This window comes from Lithobates pipiens, unplaced genomic scaffold (assembly GCF_037356315.1).
Source record: "Lithobates pipiens isolate NorthernLeopardFrog02 unplaced genomic scaffold, aLitPip1_a1.2 Scaffold_23, whole genome shotgun sequence".
In the NCBI taxonomy this organism is placed as follows: Eukaryota; Metazoa; Chordata; class Amphibia; order Anura; family Ranidae; genus Lithobates; species Lithobates pipiens.
Window position 1 is genome coordinate 110,849,926 of NW_027507785.1, and position 19,399 is coordinate 110,869,324.

Consider the following 19,399-nt stretch of genomic DNA (forward strand, 5'->3'; position numbering starts at 1 on the left):
GAACCCTTGAAATAGTTCTCCGGTCTCAGGGAACCCCTGCTAAAAATTAGAAATCTTCAACTCATCATACAATATAGTGTGATGGTCAGTGGGAAGAATGGTCCTTACACTTGTGGTCATTGGGAAGAATTACCTCCTTACAGATAGCTAAAAAGATCAATGGAGTCGGTGGGAACTTATCTGAGAAGCAGAAATTGCCCATTGCTGAAGGAACCCCTAGCAAACTTTGGAGGAACCCTAGGGTTCCATGGAAACCTGGTTGAGAATCACTGATCTAGAGACAGGGGATTGTAAATGTATCTAAATATTAATATACTTGGATATTAAGTCAATAGGGGGGTATCTCCAGCAAGGCTACTATATAAAAGGAGTCAGCGGGAGCCCAGTCGACTCAATCAGGTTATCTTGTCTGAGGTCATTCAGCATTGATGTCTGGAGAGGGAAGCTTGGACAAGCTATACATTTAATTATATATATATATATATATATATATATATATATATATATATATATATATATATAAGATATATAAGATATATTTAATCTTGCTGTCTTTGACAACCTGTAATGGGGGGGGGGGGAGGTAAACATGCTCTGGTGCATTGGATGCACATATGAATGTTGGTGAAGAGAAGACACTTAAGCCCCATACACGTCATCAGATTTTCTGCTGATTTTTATCTTCAGATTTACCAAAATCATGTAGTGCAAGGGCCTGCCTGATTGCATACAAATTGAAACTCCTAAAGTTTGACCTCATATTATATGGTTTTGGTAAATCTGAAGGAAAAAGAATCAGCAGTAAATCTGATAGTGTTTATGAGGCCTCAAAGTCACGAGTACTTTCATCACAGAGAGATATCACCGCTCCAGTTAGGTCAGACAGGAAAGAACCTTTCCTCTAGATTCAAAGCCACAGGTGCTGGCAATGCATATAGCGATGAGAATGAGAAAAAGATTCTGGACAGCCGCATTCCAAAAATTGACCTTTATTCATGAAGGATATTATCACAAAACCATATCATAGCAGAACGGACAGAAGAGCTGACACGTTTCACACTAACAGTGCTTAATCATAGCTTTGATCACAGAAGCGTTTTGGATACCACAGAGTGTTCATGGGACTTTATTTTATTTACATTGAATTCTTTGGAACTTTATAGCACTTTATTCACTTGTCATTGAATTGATGTTTATGGATACACATGAACTTTACTTAGAGCACAGTAAAATAATTACTTTTTTCTGTTTATTCAAATTACATTTTCTTACCACTCTTTCACACTAATACAGCTTTGTTTTGGGGGCATTTGATCACCACTGGGTTATTTTTTGCAACAGGAATAAAAAACTGAAAATATTTGGGGGGGGGGGGGGATTTCTACTGTTATAAAACATATCCAACAAAATCCAATTTTGTCATAAAATTTAGACCAAAACTGACTCTGGTTTAAAAAAAAAAAAAAACCAAACAAAAAAAAACCAATAAGTATAAATTGGTTTACGTGAAAGGAATAGCGCCTACAAACTATGGTATATACAGTATATTTGAAAAAAGATCAATTCTGATGTACTGATGGCCCATCTCATTTGTTAAGGCCCTCAAATGCATTATGTTAGTTATTATATTGAACTTTTTTTTTTTTTTTTTAAACATACTTTCATCAGAGTAGTTCAGTGTCACCATAGTAACACTGTAATAGTGTTAAGGGAGGGTGATCAGGGATTATTTAATTTTTTTTTTTACACTTTCTATTAGAATGATCTCCATTGTAACAGCAAAGTTTTCAACTATCATGAATAGGTTACATTTATGTGTGATTGGCTACAGCTATTCACATGGTACAGGGTGCGGTGATTGGCCCAGGTACCATGAGCTGTGGACCACTCACAGCATATGAAACATAGCTGTTATGAATTCATAACAGCTTTGTTGATATTGTGTCAGGTGGGGCGCGAAGCACACCTAAACCAGAGCAGGCAAAATCACATGTACGTAATTTTGCCTATATGTGTTGCCCCATCACAGTACCTTTAAAGTGGTAAAGCTTTTTAAAATTTGCCCCTTTACCTCAAGGTATTATGTGAATCAGCGTAACCATCCATTTCTGTATCCTTCATTACTGCCCAGTCAAAGGCCATCCCAGCTAACGTGCTGAATGTGTTACCTGGTTGTAAAGAAAACACGGAACATTTTAGTGTACATTACAAGGCGCCTTACAATGCAGATCTAAACTGAAGTAGGCTCTCTTACCTTCAGAGTCTAAAGCTTGTATTTTTAGCTCCAGGGGAGAGTCCTCCAGAAAAAGTTCTCTTGTAGTCGATACAATTTGAATCTCATTAATTATGTCCACAATCGCATCACACCGTAAAACCTGCCCCGTGTCTAGGAAACACAACATTCAGATAAATATACAAATCTGAATATACAAAAAAAAAAAAAAAAAAAAAAAAAAACCTCTAACGGCTCACCTTCCTTACATCTACTTAAGGGAAAAGTATGGCTAAAACATTTTGGCCCTATTTGTCCTATGGATCACAAGAGTGCAGCTTGTTCTGCACTCCTGTGACCTATTTTCAGCCGAGAGCGGGCAAATTTCGCTGTCTGCTGTCACTCAGCCGGTACCGATGCTGGATCGATCCCAAATTTACAGTTATGATCCATCAGATGCCTGGACAAGTAGCTGACCTAGCCTCTCAGTGAGCTGCTGGGAGACTGAGCCAGCCGCTGCTGCTCCCTTCACCACTCAGTGCTCCAGTGAGCGCTGGAGGGGTAGAGCAGAGAGCTGATGAATGACACTCTGCTCAGAGCGGGGGGACTGAGCAATCAGTGCTCTTTGATCGCTCTGTTCTCAGTGCAGAGGCAGCAGGGAACAGATGCAGTATCAGATCGTTGCTGGATTTACCAAGGGGAGTTTTTTTTTTTACCCCATGCTTTTAAAAAATGGATTATACAAACTGTAGACTGTATATTCTGCAAAGTATGCCTGTTACTACTATATACAGTACATGGGAAAGCTGCATGATTCTGGCTAAAATGAGAATCACAATTTTTTTTGCTTAGAATAAAGATCACGATTCTCACAGCGCAACATCACCTTTCACAGTATACAAAAAGATTGGGCCAACTTAACAGATTTTTTTATTTTTTATTAATTGAAGTGTATTTTTTCCCCAAAAAAATTGCGTTTGAAAGACTGCTGCTCAAATACAGTGTGACAAAATATTGCAACAACTGCCATTTTATTCTCTAGGGTCACTGCTAAAAAAACGTAAAAAAAGAATTTTTGATTTACCATAAAATCCATTTCTCTGAGTTCATTGACAGACAAAGCGCTCCATTATTCAGAAACATAGGGTTATTCCACCCCCTAGAGGAATAGGACACTATACAGAAGAAAATAAAAAAAGAAGAGGACTTGGCTACGCCTATGGGCGGTGGTATACACCCTCCTCTCTGCTATAGGCCTTCAGTTTAGTAACAAGCAGTGTCAGAAGTATTAAAACTCCTTAGAGGGGGTGGGTGCATTGTCCGTCAATGAACTCAGAGAAATTAATTTTACTTCAAGCCAAAAATTCAATTTTCTCTTTCGTTCGTTGACAGACACAGGGCTCCATTATTCAGCACCATAAGGATGTTCCAAGCAGTGCCAAACATGAGGGGGTGGGACAACGAAAAATCCTAAGACTAACACAACAGCCAACCAGGTAACAGGAGCTAAACATCAGAACAATCTGGAGCCCAACCTTAACAATATCCCTTCAAGGAGGGAATAGACCCTCTAAACAGCAGCCTGCAAAACGAGGCATCAGCAGATGGTAACAGATCCACTTCATAGAACGTTGTGAAAGTGTACACCGACGACCAATTGGCCACCATGGAAACTTGCGCAACGGACGGTTGATGACAGAAGGCCCAAGAAGCACTAAGCGCCCAAGAAGAATGTGCCATAACAGGGAAAGGAGGAAATCAATCCCCGACAGAATAGGCCAGAGTCATCACCTGTTCAATGCATCCAGAAATAGTCGCAGAAGAAGCAGACAGCCTCTTTCTTGGCCTGTCCATGATCACAGCAAGGCTAACCTCCAAAAAGATTCAGTGGCAGTGGCTGCCAAATACATCCGGATCCCCCAAACCACATCCAGGTCAGATGAGGAAAATTCCCTAGGATGTGTTGACCAGGGACACAAGGCAGGCAACGCACTGTCTTTATTCAAATGGAAAAACGAGGCAAGAACGATGGAAAAGGACGAAGAACTACCATAACCTTGTATAACCCTGGGTACGGTGTACGACGTGATAACTCTACCATTTCCGACACCCTGCAAGCAGAGGTGATGGCCACCAAGAGGCCACCTTCCGAGAGAGTAAGCAGTGTAATCTGTAATATTGTGAGAGACTTCTGGAGAACCGGAATCACCAAATTCAGATCCCATGGCAGTAGAAGAGACCACAAACGGAGGAAATAGATAAACCCCTTGAATAATAAATAAATAAATAAATAAATAAATAAAGTACGCACTAGGGAGTGCGAGACCAGGGGATGCTGAAGACCACCCTAGGCTAACACCTGGCCCTTGATGGCACCTGAGGAGCATCCCCGTTAAGGGAGGTCGGACTTGGAGCCACCGAGAAAGAATGATAATAATGCCTGGTGACTCACACCAGGATATATGCGCTTTCCACATCCGGAGGTAGAACCTCCTAGAGGTAGACTCCACAGCCATCAGCAGCGTCGGAACTGCAGTACCTGGCCCATCACAGCCAGGCCATTAAAACCAGCAACTCTAAAGCAGAGTGAAGAACGGCCCTTAGGACAGTAGCCACAGCAGAAGCTGGAGAGGAGGAAAAGGCATAGCGCAAACATCCCCAGCCCCATGGGCCTCCAGAGCGATTGAGGAGCCCACCAGAGGATCCTGTGATCTTGCCAGAAACCTTGGTACGGTCCTGATTAACGAGGACGCAAAACAGGTCTACCTCTCAGGAATGCCCATCAGAGACACATCCAATGAAACACGGCCCAGTGAAGGGCCCACCCCTTGGCCCAACCCTAATGACTGAGACATCCGACTGTCAGTATTCCACTCCTGGAATGTGTACATCGAAGGGGGCCGGAACGAGAAGTTCTGCCCACCGGAGGATACAGACAACTGCCAGGGTTGTCAACATGATATAAACCACTGCATTGTCTGACTGGAACCATACCGGAAGCCCCCGAAGTCGATCCATCCATGATAGAGATATGGTCTGATCACTCGAAGTTCCAGGCTATTGCTCGGTAGTCCAGATTCCACCAGCGTCCAACCACCTTGAGCAGAGCTCCGCCCCATGACACAGGACATCTCCCCACCCAGACAGACTGGCATTGGTGGCCACCCTGTTCGCAAAGCAAGGGGAAAGAAAGGATTCACCCCACCTAAGAACTGGAGAGCAAAGCCACCAGACCAGGGAACCTCCGGTTTCCTGGCTCAGCCGAATCAGATTGTCCAGAGACCTCAGGCACTTGTTCCATTATGCCAGGATCTCCCTGAAGGGAGCTTGTATGGAACTGTGCAAATGGAATTGCCTCAAAAAAGATAGATACCATCATACTCAAACACCCACATGCAGGTCCGCAGGGAGGCCCACCTGCCGGACAACAGTAAATGAAAAAACGCAGCATACAACTTCTAGAGTTTGTCCAGAGGAAGAAACACTCTGGTCAGAGCTGAAGCCCGAATCAGGCTCAGATAATCCAATGTTCTGGAAAGGGCCAAAGACTTCAGATAGTATAAAAGCCAACTGAAATCTGTCAAGGTCAGTATAGGAGCTACGTTGCCCCTCGGGGTAGTTGATGACTCGCAGAAGATAGTCCAGGCAGCCCAGGACCGCAAACCCCCACTGACGTAACTACGCCAGATCCAGAGCAAACACCTTGTGAGCACCCGAGGAGTGGCGGCAACACCACACAGACAATGCTCAGCACCCACATCAAAAACAGAGGAAGTGCTGGAGTCGGGCACATAGTGAGTGAGTGACTTGTATAGCGCTACCTATGCGAACTGAATCGCTTCAGGGCGCTTTTTTGCCACCAGAGTCCATCTGTGGCTTTGCGTGGTCCTTTACCCCATAAGGTCCTGACACGCTTATAAACACATACAACATTGACACACACATTTTTTTTAAATCAAATAAGTTTTTATTGCAAAACATATATGGTACAAACCAAACATAGACAGGAAATACAGTCGTACAGCAGTATTGGTTTTTACGGCTAAAGGAATACTGGAAATACAAAGTACAAATTGACCCGGTTTGTAGACAGCTGAGGCATAGGAAGTGCCATTAAAACTTAAAAATAAGAAAAATAAACCAAGAACATAAACAAAAAGTGGCATTCTCTCTGAGACCATATTGCATTTTGGAACAGCTATACAAGTACAGTGTTATGCACAACGTCCAGCATCCCTTTACCTAGTCCTGCTGGTCCCTCCTCTTACCCCTCATAAATGCCGGGAAAGGGAGAGACATAGGATTAGCCCCATGAAGAGTTTAAGATTGTCTATGTGCCTCCATGCACATGCCCCTGGACCCACATTCAGCCCTGTAAAAGTCTGTCCTGTATAAGTTGGTGGGGGGCTAGCCCCGGAACCTTGAGCCATCCCTGCCAAATAGCATTTAAATTTGTGCGGTGCGTTTCTGTGTTGGTATGTTATTTTTTCCCTGATCAGCATCTGGTTCACTTGGTCCGTCCATTGCTGCCTGGTGGGAACCCTGTGTGTTATCCACAATCGTGCTATTTTCTGGCTACATATAATAACCGAATAATGGCAGTATGAGCCGAAGGCGTTAACGATTCTTCATCTAGGGCCCCCAACAGGCAGACCAAGGGACACCGCAGAATACGAACAGAGAATACAGAAGAGATAGTGTCGAGGATCTCATCCCAATATCTTTTTAGTTTTGGGCACCTCCAGAACATATGCAGGAGATCCTCATGGTCCCGCATACATTTTGGGCAAAGGGGTGATTCCCTAACACCCCAGCTGTGCAGTTTAACTGGCGTTCTATAAACCCTATGCAGTAGATATAGATGGGAGAGTTTATGGGAGGCCGAGACCGACACCAACGGAGCGGAGGACAAGCAAAGGTTCCAGGTCTCCGCGTCCATAGACCCCAGGTCTGCCTCCCACTTCTGCCGACATGGGAGATGTGCCGGGTCTTGCATTGCATCAAGAAGCATGTCATACCCCCTAGATATACCCTTTCGTTCAGTTTGCATGAATATCCCATGTACTACAGCATGGTCCGTCAGGCAAAGCTGCATACTGCGGGCTTGCGCCTGTAGCGCATGTCGTAACTGTAAGTATTTAAGAAAGTCCCTACGCGGTATGCCAAACTCAGCCTGTATTTCCATGAAGGACTTCAGCACCCGGCCACTATACAGCTGTGAGAGGTACCGGAGGCCGCTCCTTCTCCAATTACCAAATCCCTTGAGCTTAAAAAGCTCGCCATAGTTAGCATTCCGCCAAATAGGGGTGAGACCAAGAAAACCACGTATTTGTAGCAGTCGTTTAACATGGGACCATAGAGTATTCAGTAATATAATAGTTGGGGAACTCCTGTCCATATGAGGGAAGCCTGCTTCCAACCTGGACAATGCTGTGTCCGGGGCGACAATGTCATCAAGTATCCTACGTATCGGGTCCAGGGGATCATCAGACCCCCAACCACCCAAGTGTTGGAGCTGCGAAGCCAAGAAATACAATCTAGCATGTGGTAGTGCCAATCCCCCCTCATCCTTTTTATATTGCAGGGTAAGTAAACTAAGCCTGGCCGTCTTCCTACACCATATTAATTCCCTAAACTGAGAGTCAATTTTATCGAACCAACGTTTCAGAATCCAGGTCGGCGAGTTATGACAAACGTAGAGCAATTGTGGAGCCCATACCATTTTGATGAGATTCACCCTTCCCACTACCGATAACGGTAGTTTGCACCAAGTTTTACATTTCTCCCTGAACTTAAGTAATAGCGGTAGAAGATTCAGATTGGCGTAGTTCGTCACCTCAGGGGATACCTGTACCCCCAGGTATTTAAAGGACGCAACCGTCTGTATCATGTTTGCGCATGGGGGTAGAGGTGCCGTTAAAGGGGATAAGGGCATTAATACAGACTTGTCCCAGTTTATCGTGAAACCGGATAATGTACCAAAATAGGTTAATCAAGTGCATAGTTGCTGTTAGGGAACCCTGTGTGTCCCCCAAGTAAATAAGTGTGTCATCCGCGTATAGTGATACCACATCCGTCCCAGTGGGCCTGCAAAATCCAACAATGTCCGGAGCCGACCTCATTCTTGCTGCCAGTGGTTCGAGCGCCATGGCAAAGAGCAGGGGCGACAAAGGGCACCCCTGTTTCGTGCCTCTATACAGACACACACATATTAAGGCCAATTTTGTTTAGTCAAGGTCTAATTAACCTACCAGCATGTCTTTGGGGTGTGGGAGGAAACCGGAGTACCCGGAGGAAATCCACGCAGGCACAGGGAGAACATGTAAACTCCAGGTAGAGGGTGTTGTGGTCGGGATTTGAATCAGCGACACCATTGCTGCTAGGTGAAAGTGCTAACCACTACACCACTGTGCTGCCTGGAATGCGTAAGTAAGCATTCGTAATATTGATAGAAGCCAGAGATCCCCGATGATGAAGGGGTGCCACTGCCGGGTGAACAGACCCCATCCTGAATGTCTGTACCCACACAAGGCAGGTCAGGGCATTGAGGTTCAGAATTGGACGTACCATGCCCGCCACCTTTTGGACTGTGAACAGGTTTGAATAAAAACCCTGGAACTGTCCCTGACACGGGAACCGGGACAATCACACTCTGAAGCAACAGGTCTTGTTGTCCAAGCACCACTGCGGAAACAGACTCAGCAACCAGGGTAACTGCGGCCAAGAGGCATAGCAGACAAACTGCAGCGCCTGGACCAACAAGTCTGCCAATGCAGCAAAGGCAGGGGGATTCTGCTCCCCCTCCAGGTATGTCATATATCTTTGGCTTCTAAAGATCCAGCTTCTTCTATTGGAATCATGGTTGCCTAGAGACAGGGGGGTCCACTACTGGTGGAACAGTCCACTTCTGAAGGAGGGATTTCTCAAAGGGGTACCTCACAGCAAGTGTTTTCGGAAGCACAAAGGGCACTTCGGACACTCCCAGTCTTTGGCAAAATAAGAGGGAGAAAGGAACGCTGTTGCCGCGCAAGACAGCTTATGGGTGGCAAAGGGGAATCGGCCCTCCACCGCAGACACTGCTGCATCCCATATATTGAAAGGTTCCCACATAGATGTAATGAGTGCGACAACCAGTGCCTTTTCGTGTACCACTGCGGTTGTGGAAAAATCATCCTCACTCCCTGACAAGACAGAGCGTGGCCACCAACTGCAAAAGTCAGCCACATCCCTGGCGGCAGAGCCAGATATAGGATCGTTCAAGACAGAGGAGGTAGGCGAAGGCGGAGGTGCCATTGACTAGGCTATATGCCTAAGCACCCCCACAAAAAACTCAGGAGGGGGCCACCAACTGAGATCCCTGCCGACCGAGGCCTCGCACACCCCTCACAGGGGGCACAGACCAGGGCCCCACATAGGGGATGCTGACCGAGGACCCGCACAGGGGGGTGCCGACAGATGCTGCCCCCACGAGGCATCACCGATACCCCTCACAGGGAGCACCAGGAGCACCCACCTAAAGGGCCCTGAAAAGGAGATAGTCCTCAGAGTGGAAGGCAGCCATGAAAAGCCACGGCCCCCGGGGGGGGGGACCGGACAGATCTCAGCCACTGAACGGAGGGTAGACACCCAAAAAACAGATACAGACAGCCTCCACCGCACACCCAGTGCCCAATCAGTAGGCCACAAAACCGCGCCCTAAATTACGGAAGGGGCCACCGCAGGCAGGCCCCGATCACAGATATCCAGTCACCTGACTCCTAGGCCCAACCACTGCAGCAGGTGGGCCCAAGGGATACCCTCCGTAGCAACCGAGGGTGGAGGGGGGGTACAGCGTGTCCAAAAGCACCTAGGCCAGAAGCCTAGGCCTCACCCAGGGAAGGAAGGGAGGGGAGTGGAGTGGAGAACCCCGGAAGCACCACAGGGAGTACCCGCACCCCACATCCAGGGAAGGAGGGGGGCCCCCCGTACACTCCAGCGAAGTGTGTGGGTATCGCTCCCAGACAAATCCCCTCACCATCGAAGTGTGGGGGGGGGGGGGGCTTTCCGCCATGAGGAACCCTGCGACTCAGGCCGAGACCCAGTCTCGGCCTGAGTCATGAGACTAACTCGCAGGGCCAGCCCCTTTCCAGTTGGGCTATGTCTCTGCCAACCTCACGCATAGCTGCCATCGGCATGCGCTCGATGGCCAGACTGGGGTGACCAATGGATTTTAGGGTCTAGCTCATTGCCCAGCCCCGCAGTCGATTCCTAGATTTTTCTCCGGTGAAATCTATAAAAAATAAACTAAACAAAAAATTCCCAGGATTAGAGATCCCAGCAGAGACCTAGGTCCTTAAAACCTGACTAGGCAGAAAAAAACCTGAAGGCTTATAGCAGAGAAGGGAATGTATACCACCTAGGACTAAAGACCTAGGACCAAGTCTTTTTCTGCCTAGTGTCCTACTCCTGTACAGGGTGGTATATAAGACCTCACCTGGAATATGCAGTTGAGTTTTGGGCACCAGTTCTCAAAAAGGATATCGGGGAACTGGAGAAAGTGCAGAGAAGGGCAACCAAACTGATAAGAGGCATGAAGGAAGTCAGCTATGAGGAAAGATTAGAGGAACTGAATTTATTCACTCTTGAGAAGAGGAGAATAAGGGGGGATATGATCAACATGTTCAAATATATTAGGGGTCCATATAGTGAACTTGGTGTTGAGTTGTTCTCTGTATGGTCAACCCAGAGGACAAGGGGGCACTCTTTACGTCTAGAGGAAAAGAGATTTCATCTTCAAGTACGGAAAGGTTTCTTCACAGTTAGAGCTGTGAAAATGTGGAATAGACTCACGCCAGAGGTGGTTCTGGCCAGCTCAGTAGATTGCTTTAAGAAAGGCCTGGATACTTTCCTGAATGTATATAATATAACTGGGTACTAACATAGGTAAAGTTGATCCAGGGAAAATCCGATCGCCTCTTGGGGGATCAGGAAGGAATGTTTTTCCCCTGCTGTAGCAAATTGGAGCATGCTCTGCTGGGGGGTTTTTTCGCCTTCCTCTGGATCAATTGTGGGCATAAAATTGGGTATTTGGATTGTACGATTATTTTTTATTTATTTGTTTTTAAGGTTGAACTGGATGGACTTGTGTCTTTTTTCAACCTGACTAACTATGTAACTATAACCGTATGGTTCTGAATAATGGATTGCTGTGTCTGCCAATGAACGAAAAAGAAATGTATACAATGTTTGGGGGAAAGTAATTTTCTAGCAGAAAATACTGATTTAAAATTGTAAGCAACAAGTGTCAGAAAAAGGCTTAGTTTTTAAGTGGTTAAATTGACATAATTTGCAGACAGAATTTCATCCCTTTAATCAAAAAGAATGAAATGTTGTTTCTCTTTATCTCCCAGCGCTGAGGAATGTTGATAAACATTTGCAGGCTTTTACAGCTTTGAGCAGAGAATGGCTCTGCATGTGTTGCCTAGAATTGTGAAAATGCTGGATTAAGATCCTGAGGGGGGTTGAATCGAGATCAAGATTTTTTTTAACAATTAATTGTGCAGCTCCAATACATAGTCAAACAGAATATATAGCTGAATTGTATGTTCTTATATGCCGGCATTAACTGCTTGCCGACCAGCAGCCATCATACAGTGGCAGGTCGGCACGATCCAGAAAACAGTTGTAGCTGTAAGTCGGTCCCTTTAAGCAGGATGTGCATGCCTGCTGCACTGCGGGGTTGTCGATGACCGCCAGCCATACACGATCACAGGCACAAGAGCCAGAACAGGGACACTGTGTGTGTGTGTGTGTGTATAAACACACAAATCCCTGTTCTGAGAGGAGACAGATCGTGAGTTCCTACTAGCTAGGAACACCACTCATTTCCTCCAGTCACTCCCATCCCCCCACAGTTAGAACACACCCTAGGGAACACAGTTAAACCCTTGATTGCCCCCTAATGTTAACCCCTTCCCCACCAGTGACATATATATAGTAATCTGTGCATTTTCATAGCACTGATCACTGTATAATTGCCAATGGTCCCAAAAAGTGTCATAAGTGTCTGATTTCCGCCATAATGTTGCAGTCCCGATAAAAAAAAAAAGAAAAAAAAATTTGTATACTAGAACCGCAACAAATTTTCCCCCTATTTTGTAGACGCTATAACTTGCACAAACCAATCAATATATGCTTTTGGCAATTTTTATTACCAAAATATGTAGAATACATATCGGCCTAAATGGAGGAAAAAAATATTTATTTTTAAAAGCAAAAAGGGGGATATTTATTATAGCAAAAAAGTACAAAATAGAGCTTCTCAAAATTGACGATTTATTTTTGTTTATAGCAAAAAAAATAAAAACCTCAGAGATGATCAAATATCACCGAAAGAAAGCTCTATTTGTGGGGGGGGGGGGGACGACACAAATTTTGTTTTAGTAAAATGTTGCACGACCGCATATTGCTACTTCTCTATCCCTTGTCCTTGATATACTACATGGGTACACTGCAAAGATGGAATATGCTTTTCCTGTCTAACGTAAGTGCTAAACTTATGGTTGGTACATTAAACTTTCACCCCTTTGCGTCCACTAAGCCATCCCTTTAAAAATATCTAACTGATGGGACAGGAAAGAGATCGGCAGATCACGCGACCACTGTGACTGTCACAGTGGTCACATGATCGGAAGCTGGTTTGTCACAGCTCAGTCTCTCTGCTAGGAGTGCACATTGAGTGCGCTTTCAGCACAGTGACATCGGCCGTCCAGCAGCACATATCAACAGTGCATGGGCGATAAAGCCCACCCTTTTGCAACCACAAGTTAGGCGTGTACAAGGGGTTGATAAAAACTTTACCAGTAAAAAAAAAAACAGCTATGCAGATAAGCAGTATGTTCACCAAACCTGAAAGCTCATTTTAAAAATCTGAAAGGATTAAGGTAATATGCCATGCTTGGCATCATTCCTAAATGTGCCTAAGTGTTAGGCCATGTTCATACACTATTACGAATGAAGAATGCAAATGCGTTTTGAAGAAAAGTAGCTAAAAAAATAAATAAAAAAAAAATAAAAAAAGTTTCTGCCGTCTATAGGGAGGCAAAGGAATTCAGATACTATTGGGCTATCCAAAAGCATTTCAACTGACGGGTGAGCAAAAAAGAGTTGCAATCTCCCACAGGCCCAATAAAACCAAACGAGACTGCCAGCAGCCCAAGAGCCACCTAAAGGACCAATGCCTGAATCTGAGACCCGATATGGCCAAGTACCTGACCTGAAGACAAAGCAGACAACAACCAAATGATCAATCCAGAGAATCAAACTGGCCCTCAAAGTCAGGAATAGAAGAATTCCCACCTGGTGGGGATAAATACATAGGGGGAATGCAGCAACTTAAATTGAGGAACAGCTTATGAACCAGAACCCATCAAAACAAGAAGAACAACAAAATTCACCTAAATAGAAGGACTCCCACCCTTATGTGGAGAACAGGCAACAGGTACCCAAAAGGAATCTGAACTAAAACAGATCCTGACAATAAGAGACCAGTCAGTAGAAGACCCTGGGACTTAACATCTTGATCCCCTAGGATCAAGCATTAAAAACTCTGCCTACCAGAGTGTCTGATCAGGCAACTAATCAGTTAGATCACAACAGCCTGCAAGAGAATGCAGGGACTACATTTCTGAAGCAAACCCAGAGGGGAACTTTGCTGAAGAGCAATTCTGTCTATCCCTAGTCTAGGGATGCTCCTGAACCCCACAGTCCACCAAAGCAACACCATCCATGGAGCAAGAATCAGGAAGCCTATGCTTGGTTGGAAGCCAACACAAGGGAAGAAACCTGTGATGCACAAGTGTTCCAATACAACGCCGATGTCTGAAGTCACAGATTTAGCAGCACCAGCTACCATGTGAAGGTCTGAACAGTGCTTCTGTAGGCAGGTAAAAGCTATGATGTGTGCCGGGAAGAAATGGTGGTAGAAAACACCAAGTCAAAGGGCACCATTTTAAGTACATGGCACAGTAATGCAGCTAAGCGAGTCACCCTATTTGTCTTTAACATGATGGGCTGCATCAGTGCCCGAACTGGACCAATACATAAAGAGTTGATTACATACAGTACTAATTGCCTATATCTCTTAATCCACGGATCGGTTTAGCAGGTAGCTTTCACAGAATGTTTTACTTATGTATATTTTCACCATATGGTCAATATGAATAGCGTAGGTTTGTGACAAGTTCTCAAACATTATATTGGAGTAAAGCTGCACGATTAAACATTCAGAATCAAAATTGCTATTCTTTTCCCTTCAACTTCTTAAAACAGCATTACCCGATTCCATCTAGCAAGTGCAGAGAGTTCTCAGAGACGAAAAATATATCCAGGCAGCCGGGCCAAGATTTCACATCATCAGGGATAACTATAAAGTAATATTTTTTTCTTAGATCAAAAGGGATGAACTTCTGTCTGTAGATGAAGGAAGTTTAACCACCTAAAGACTAAACCTTTTTCTGACACTTGCTACTTACAAGTTAAATCAATATTTATTGCTAGAAAATTACTTGTATAATGTGAAAGATGATGTTATGCCGCTTGAGTATGGTTATCTTTATTCTAAGGAAAATAAATAAATATGCAATTCTCATTTTAGCCAAAATCACGCAGCTCTAATAATGAGTAAAGAGGTTGTTGCTCTAAGGGTAGATAAAAATAATAACCCTTCTACGGGAAAAATTTTCATTTGCAGGAATACTCATTTAGGATGAGAATATAGCCTTCTTTTCTATAGTAGAAGACAACTAAACCAGCATCCTGTGTGTCTAGCTCTTTCCCAGAAAAGCATGGTTTTGGCTCAGTGTTCAAACTCAGTCACTCAAGCATTTAACAGCTGCACCCTGAAACAGAAGATGACTACTTGCCTCTCTGGTGGCCAGCAAGTCCATTTTTTGCTCTATTACAAAACTAGCAACACCTGTGCAAATCATAGAAATTTCACAAATTTTATTTGCCTTACAATGCAAATTGTAGTTTAGATGTACTGTACCTAATGCTTTTCATTTCCCAAAAATTTGATTTATAGCGTTAAGAAATTGTGTAGTACATTGATAAATCCTTTAAAAAAAAATTACCTAACATTGGAAAGAAACATAACTTACGTATATCTTCAGCAAAAATGATACTCGTTAGCCTCGTAGGATGATTTGCTCTGGCTTGTACCACAGCACGTTGTGAGCACTGCTGGTCACGAGTGCTTAACGGAACTATGCTGGCAACTTCAGGTCTAGTTGATGACCTATAAAAGAAAAAAGAAAAGATTTATGAAATTGCTAACATTATCTGTTCAAACGAATATTCAAACTAAGAAAAGTTGTATTTTGAAAATACAGGCCGACATTCTGAACATGTGTATGTCGGTCTGTCAGACAGAAGCTGGCTTCTGTTGGACGTCTATGCTGGAAAACAGATTCCCGATAAGCGCTTTCAGCCAATAGCAGAGAGTGTTCTCGGGGGAGGGGTGTCCTGCTATCAGAACACACTGGCTCAATGGGGGACATCGCTGGACTAACCTCGGATGGTTAGTACTGCAGCAGCTCCTGACCGAAGCAGTCAGTTAAAATGGTGATTTCATGTGCCGACATTGTGCAGAAAAAATAGTGGTCAAATAAAATTCATCAAGTGTAGAATACATAGTAGACAACACATTGGGTGTGATTCGAGTGACTTCCTGTGCTCACCTCCTAGGTCCCCACTCACCAGATTCGCTCTAGCTTGACATGTTTCGCCCCTCCAACTGGGCGTCATCAGAAGCTGTGAAGACTGTTTGGATGCCAAGGTGGCACTTTCTGCACACTAAGATTTTTTGATGTAAGTGTAATGATTTTAAAACTTATAATAAAATCACAGTATTACACTATGTCCTTTTTCCCCCCATCTGGTCCAAACTTTGCTGTAATGGTCGCTAACCGTGAAGTGTGTAGGACCTTAAACTCAGTGGAGGAGGATTGGAGAAACCGTTCTCCTAAAAGCAGGACACAGCAACCTACCCGGTGGCCGGAAGCCATCTCTGCATACAGGCTTTTTATACCTACTACGTTTGGTGAGTGGGGACCCAGGAGGGGAGCACAGGAAGTCACTTGAATCACACCCAAATTTTTTTCTGCACAATCTCGGCACATGAAATCACCAACAACGCATGTTTATGTGTTGTTATACACTTTTTCACATATATTTGATGAACTTTATTGAATGTACTTTATTTTTATTAGATTGGCACTTATCACTTTAATTGGTTACACTTTTTTTGTGTAAGGCATTATATTGCATAGGTTTATGTATGAATATCAGTACAATAGTAGGTTATAGGTGCAGCGCTGAGTTTAAAATCCTTTAAATTTTTGGGGTACTTACCTTTCACTACAGCAGTAGACAAAAAAAAAAAAAAAAGACAAAATTTTGTTCATAGTTTCCACAGCGTGGGTTTATAATCTATTATTAATCTAATATTTTTCAGTTAAAAAGAAAAAACTGTAGTGTGTACCAGGCTTAAGGTTTCTGCTTGCACAATCTCTGGACAATTACTTTCTAGTTTGAGGGCCTAGCTATATATAAAAAAACTAGGGCTTTAAATTGTGAGGCCGTGTAATTTACATACAATACATTTCTAGCACAGAACCTAGACAAAACCTTGCGACAAAAAAAGAGATCTGCAAAATACGCACCATGTTTCTTATCAAATACTTTGCAGTGCCTACTTTCCAAAAAGGGGTCATTTGTGGAGGTGTTTGTACTATTTTTGGCCCCATAAGCGGCTTGACTCCACAAAAAAATAAAAAAAATAAAAAAGAAGTCTCTCACACGTGATATCCCCATACTCGGGGGTAGTAGTAGAATGTGTTTAGGGGTATAATTTCACATGTACCCATGGCATGTGTGAGAAATCTCATTAAAGTGACAACTTTGTGAAAAGATAAAGAAAATATTACCTGTAAAATCCTTTTCTTTGATCTACATCAGGGGACGCAAAGCCATTAGTAGTTACTATGTGGGTTATATATCAGACCGACAGGTGATGGTCACTGGCACGCACCTAAGGCAAGGCATGTACTCCCTACATAACCCCTCCCACAACTGGGAGGCCTCCGTTTTGTAGCCAACCAATACAAGTGTATACCAAGAAGGGAGGGAGTGTGTCCCCTGATGTACATCAAAGAAAAGTATTTTACAGGTAAGCAGTTTTAAAAAAAATCCTGTTTTCTTACATCAGGGGACACAGAGCCATAGTAGTTACCATGTGGGATGTCCCATAGCAATGGCAACATAAGGCAGGGAGACAAAAAAAAACATGAGACCGGAGGACTCATACTGCAGCCTGCAGTATACTGAGCCCAAAGGCAATATCTCATGACCTTTAATATCTATTTGTTAAAATCTGATAAATGTATGAATCGAAGACTAAGTCGCGGCCTTACAGATCTGAGCCAATGATGCACCACCCAATAAGCACCAAGCGCCCTGGAGGAGTGTGCTCTAGCATAAGGAAGAATTTTCTTAAAATCGAAGCTTGAACAATCATTACACAAATCCATTTGGAAAATAGTAGATTTAGACACTGCCTTTCCACATTTTGGACCTTCTGGCAGAACAAAGCATGTGTTTTGCGAACCTGAGCTGTCGCCTTTAACCACTTAACAACCGCCCATAGCCAATTAACAGCTTCAGGGCGGTTGTTTAACTCTGAGAGGCCGTTGATTAACGGCCTCCCAGAATTCTGCTCCTGCGTGCCCCCTGGGGCGCGCACACAAGAGCATCCGTGACCACGGATCGCGGCAGTTTACCACGTGATCGCTCCGTCAAATGACGGAGCGATCACTTGTAAACAAACTGGCGTCATGTTATGACGCCGGTTCCTCCCTCCCCCTCTCTGTACCGATCGGTACAGCGGAGGGGAAAGATCGGTGTCAGCAGTGCTGTGGGCTGCATCTGCAGTGCCCACATCACTGTTCACCGAATTTAACCCCTCCATACCCTGGCAATACTCTGCAATACCCCCCCCCCCCCAATACCCTGCCATAAATTGCCATACCCAGCCATTCTCGGTGATACCCTGCAATACCCAGCCATAGATGCGCGCCCCCCCACGCCCTCCGGTGCTTCTACCAACTCGCCAATACGATCAAAGCCAGAATCTTTATTTATTTTTTTAATTTTTATTTCAGGCTTCCCAGCCTAGAGGTGAGATGTGGGGTCTTATTGACCCCCAGATCTCACTGTAAAGAGGACCTGTCATCCCATATTCCTATTACAAGGGATGTTTACATTCCTTGTAATAGGAATAAAAGTGATCAAAAATTTATTTTTGGGGGAAAAAAAAATGTCAAACTAAAATAAAGAAAAATTAATTAAAAAATAAATAAAAAAAAATTTAAGCGCCCCTGTCCCCATGTGCTCGCATGCAGAAGCGAGCACATACGTAAGCCCCGCCCACATATGACAACAGTGTTCAAACCACACGTGAGGTATCACCGTGAACGTTAGAGCGAGAGCAAGAATTCTAGCCCTAGACCTCCTCTGTAACTCAAAACATGTAACCAGTAAAAAAAAATTTCAAGCGTTGCCTATGGGGATTTTTAAGTAGCGACGTTTGGCGCCATTCCACGGGCATGTGCAATTTTGAAGAGTGACATGTTCGATATCTATTTACTCAGCATAACTTCATCTTTCACTTTATGCAAAAATTGGGCTAACTTAACTTTTTTTTTCCCCCAAAAAAACACGTTAGAAAAATTGCTGCGCAAATACCGTGTGAGATAAAAACCACCATTGTATTCTTTAGGGTCTTTGCTAAAAAAAAAATATATATGTTTTGGGGTTAATTTTCTAGCAAATAAATTATGATTTTTACATGTAGGAGAGAAATGTCAGAATTGTCCTGGGTGCTCCAGAACGCCTGATGGGGCTCTCTGCGTTTTGGGCCTCTGTATGTGGCCACACTGTGTAAAAATCTCACATGTGGTATCGCCGTACTCAGGAGTAATAGCAGAATGTGTTTTGGGGTGTAATTTGTGGTATGCATATGCTGTGTGTGAGAAATAAACTGATAATGACAATTTTGTGGAAAAAAGAAAAAGGAAAAAAAAAAAAATCTTGATTTTGCAAAGAATTGTGGGAAAAAAAAGACAACTTCAAAAAACTCATCATGCCTCT

At 43.9% G+C, this 19,399-nt stretch overlaps 1 protein-coding gene across 1 annotated transcript in view; it reads right to left on the reverse strand.

Moving 5' to 3' along the window:
• Nucleotides 1-19,399, reverse strand: part of NUP210 (nucleoporin 210) — a 353,934-nt gene that overhangs the window by 283,913 nt on the left and 50,622 nt on the right. The window contains exons 2-4 of the mRNA XM_077452181.1: nt 15,352-15,488; nt 2,255-2,386; nt 2,072-2,168 (exon numbers count right to left, since the gene is read on the reverse strand). Coding sequence (XP_077308307.1) covers nt 2,072-2,168; nt 2,255-2,386; nt 15,352-15,488 — 366 coding nt within the window. The remainder of the gene's footprint in view (nt 1-2,071; nt 2,169-2,254; nt 2,387-15,351; nt 15,489-19,399) is intronic.